Source organism: Phaethon lepturus, unplaced genomic scaffold, assembly GCF_000687285.1.
Source record: "Phaethon lepturus isolate BGI_N335 unplaced genomic scaffold, ASM68728v1 scaffold31914, whole genome shotgun sequence".
NCBI lineage: Eukaryota > Metazoa > Chordata > Aves > Phaethontiformes > Phaethontidae > Phaethon > Phaethon lepturus.
Window position 1 is genome coordinate 47,766 of NW_010537565.1, and position 4,015 is coordinate 51,780.

Genomic DNA, 4,015 nt, shown 5'->3' on the forward strand with positions numbered 1-4,015 from the left:
GGGGGGGGGGAGGGGGGGTGCGTGGAAGAAAAAATGAGATGCAGTAAGTGTACAGATGCTGTGTGTGACCTGACCAGTGAGGTGAAACCATTGTACGCTGGGTTATCAGAAGTTCCTCTATGAAACCATTGTTCAGGCTTAAGAGGTCTGTGAGAAAAAAAACAAGCAACAGCACTACACAATGGATGCAGATAAGCAACCTCTGAACAAAGCCCTGGGTGACTGCAAGACAAGGGGGAAACTTATTAGCTGCAAGCATCCTATATCCTGTCTCCAATAAAGCAACGCAGATGTTCTGCTAATGCAGGGCGTGAAAAGATGAAAAGAGCATTGAGCAGCTATCCAGCCCTCGGCAGGAGAGAGGGTCGGTGTTCAACAGCTGTCAGAGGGAAACAGCGGCTGAGCGCACAAAGATGGCCACAGGATGGGCATGAAAAGCCTCTTCTTAACAGGTCTCAGAATGTAACACCTCTCTTGTCACCAGTAAGGGAGGCCACCGTTATGACCATGAGCCCCTCAATACCACTGCACACAGGGCTTTGCAAGCCCAGCTCCAGCCCAAGAACACAACCACCATTGTTCGAGAGTTTAGTCACCAGGGTGGTTATCTCCACTGAGAAATGCACAGTGTACACACACGCACACACAGGCTGTGGCGTTGGGGACTGCACCTCTCCATGGCACAGCAGAAATGGGGCTCTGCCCAGTGAGAGCTACTGGAGCTGTGGGGCTGGAGGAAGGAAGTGCTCCAAGACCCACTTCTTGTTTGAGAAGTGGGGTGCAGAAACAGTCCCATCCTCAACCCTTGGCCAAGTGCTCTGCACAGTCTGACCTCTCCTCCTGGTGTACTTCCCAAAGACAGAGCTGTTGGCCCTCTTCGAGGCTTTCCTAAGCCTGAAAAATCTGGAAAATCTGTTCCCTGGAAAATTCAGGCCACTTAACTAGCACATACTGGGCATCTGCTACTGTGCCAAGAGGAAACAGCAACAAGAACATCATTTAACAGCCAGTTACATGGGAAACACACTGAGCTGTAAAGATCATACCCTACTTCTTTGGCATTTTTTTTTTGCTTTCTCAACATGGTATTCCCCATTCCATTCCCCACTGCTGAAGCGGGAGAAGTGTTCGCCTGTGCCAGTGGGTGGGATTTGAACCCCAGCTGCCCAAAGACTTGGTCCTGGCCATCTCACAGCCCCAGCTGTGCAGAGCAGGAATGGCCCAGAGAGCCTGGGCATGCTGCAGACACTGCACCCAACCAGCACACATGGGAAACAGTCACCCAGCCGGACCACAGCACAGCACCGAGCCAAGCCGAACCGGGTGGCTGCACAAGGGACATCTCCCCAGGACACTGCAAACGTCAGGCATGTTCTGCAAGGGGCACAGTACTACCCTGCACGGCATGACAGCACTCCTTTCCGTTCACAAGTAAACGCTATAAAATGTAAACATATTAATCGCTTCGTTCGAAGTATCCACACTGCCACTGGCTATAATTCAAAAGTTTCAAGGGCGTAAAGAACAGGACTTTTTTTCCCCTCCGATAAAAATATTTGTCTCTTGCTGTCAGCAAACCAGCAATGTAAATGAGCGTTTGAAAGTCACTGTATAACTAAGAGTCATTGCATATAATCAGATTAAAAAGAGCAAAACTGAATGCAAATAGGAAGCTTGAGCTTCTTGATAAAAGGGAACAGAAGTGAAAATACAAAGAAGCTACAAACAGTAATAAAATGGGTAAACCCGTGTTAGATGGGATCCAGCCTCAGTCTGAACCTGTGCATACATAATTCCACCAGTTCTGTTACTCATTATGTTCATAAAAATAAACCCAAATCTTTTCAAGCAACAGTTGAAGTTCAAGGGAAAACTTTTAAGCTTGTAAAATTTACCAGACTCCTAGAAACTGAAAAAGGTTAATTACTCTGATCAAAACATTAAACACAATGTCAAGAGCTCTCAAAAGCACTGAGTTATCCATATGTCGTGGTTTAATAAGCTGAAACCAGGACACCATATTGTCTCAGGGTTTTTGCCATCCTATTTAAAACACCTTTGAGGAGACACACTTTTGGGAAAAAGGGTGGGGGAGGGGGGGAAGGCAGATGTTCCTTTCCTGAGAACCATGGCGAAGCAACCCCAAAGAGTCAAGCTCACCTCCCTGTCCCGTGAGCCCCCCGCCCCCCGCTCAGACCCTGGGTATTTGGTAAATTTTGAAAGTCACCCCTGGTGCTCCAACAGTGACAAGCAACCAAGAGCCATTTACTGCCTGCAAAACCGACTCTGCGAAGATGAGCACTAGCAAAAAGGCTCAGTTGTAACTCAGGCCTAGCAGAGCCATCGTGTTTGCACATCCCTTTCATAAAGCGTCTTCCCAATGCCCATTTTTCTGGGAGTGCTGCTCTCCACATATTTTGACTGTTCATCTACTGGACAGCGTTAGAGTGCATCTGCAACTCTGTCTCCAGGAAATACACATAAAGCTGATTCATTATCTTAAAATGCTGCTTTCATTTCTGCTCATTAAAAGCACATTTGAGATCCCTGCGCCAAATGCACAGCCGATGTGCTCTGGACGCAAATTAAAGCACCAGGTTTCAGTTCTCTACTTTTCTCATTTCAGTTTCATTTGCTGCCCACAACACGCATTCTCCATTTCAAGGACAGCTGTATCAGACCTGAACTACCATCGGAAAACGCTCTGGATAAAATCCTCTCTGTCCCTCTGATGCTTGGCACTCCAGGCAGTTGCACTTGATGTCAGACCCAACCTAGATTTCAGGAGCTACATCCCGCACCGGCAGCATCCTCCCTGCAGAAACAGAGCAATAGGCAGCTGTTCTGCACATCCCACACCCCAGCACACCGAGCCATCCGGAAGAGAAAGAAAAGCAAGTGAGCTTAGGTAATGCACGCGTTAGACAGTCCTCACCTTTAGGGAGTCAAAGCAGGCAATAACTCGACCATTTTCCACATGGCAACTCCGTGACGGATGGGCGAACTTGCACTCTGCATCAGACCGAGAACAAGTACCTCTCTGAAACTCTCGACACACTTCTAACGTCAGCCATTTTGTATCACGAACCAGGGAAACGTTTACAGCCATATTAAAAAACAAAAATTAAAATGCAAGCAATTGCACCCTTCTTCAGGGCAGTATTTACTGCTGATCTTTTTTTTCTTCTTTTTTTTTAAAAAAAGGGTAAAAAAGTGAATTCAAGTTAAACGTGAAGAAAGAACTAACTTGTTGCTTTGGTAGAACTCCTATTCATCAGCACTTAGGTTTTCATTTAAGTCAAATCGTGTTTGATTAAACAAGAATTAAACATAAAGCCAATCATAAAATAGAAATCTTATCAGAACAACTGAAAATCAAATTAGAGGCCAGCTCCTAAAAGTGCAATTGTAGAAGTTAAAATATAAGTGTTATATTTTGTGCCACTGCCGAAGTTACTTGCAAATAACTGGCAGACTTTCAAAAGAATTCTGTGCTCTCCAGTTAATGGTTTCAATTATTCTTGCAAAAAGCATATGCTGCTGGCAGCACTTCAGTTTGTGGAATGGTCTCAGTCCTTGGGGAGAAAACTTCGGTGGTTTTTTTTTTTTTTTTTTGTCCTATTTCTTGCTTCTAAAAATTACGGTTCGCGAGCATCAAAATGAGCAAAAGGGCGTCTGAATTCTTTTTCTCCTTCTTTTCTTTTAAATATTTGCTACATAGTCGGGGGAACGAAAAAAAGAATAAAATAAAATGGCTGAGCAAACTGCGTGTAAACGGGGAGCAAAAACTGTTCTCTTCTGCCTGGAAGGTAACATTTAGGAAAAAAAAAAAAAGGGGGGGGGGGCAAGGCTGGAGGAGTTGCCGTCAGGGCACGAACCGCAAGCAACGCCGAATTAAAAAGAGAGGGGGGCGAGGGGCAGAGCGAGGCAGCCCTAGACAGAAATCCAAGCAGCGGTGGCTTCAGGAAAGGCACTTTTCAGCAACCTGCAGGAAAAAGAGAAATAGAATCAGCCA

The 4,015-nt window shown here is 45.8% G+C and overlaps 1 protein-coding gene across 1 annotated transcript in view; it reads right to left on the reverse strand.

The window, feature by feature from the left end:
* LOC104620340 (muscleblind-like protein 3) overlaps positions 1-3,131 on the reverse strand; it is a gene marked incomplete at its 3' end in the record, with an annotated part of 48,760 nt that extends 45,629 nt beyond the window's left edge. Inside the window, exon 1 of the mRNA XM_010286525.1 lies at positions 2,936-3,131. Within this exon, the coding sequence (XP_010284827.1) occupies positions 2,936-3,109 (174 nt within the window). The remainder of the gene's footprint in view (positions 1-2,935) is intronic.
* Positions 3,132-4,015: the final 884 nt, after the last annotated feature.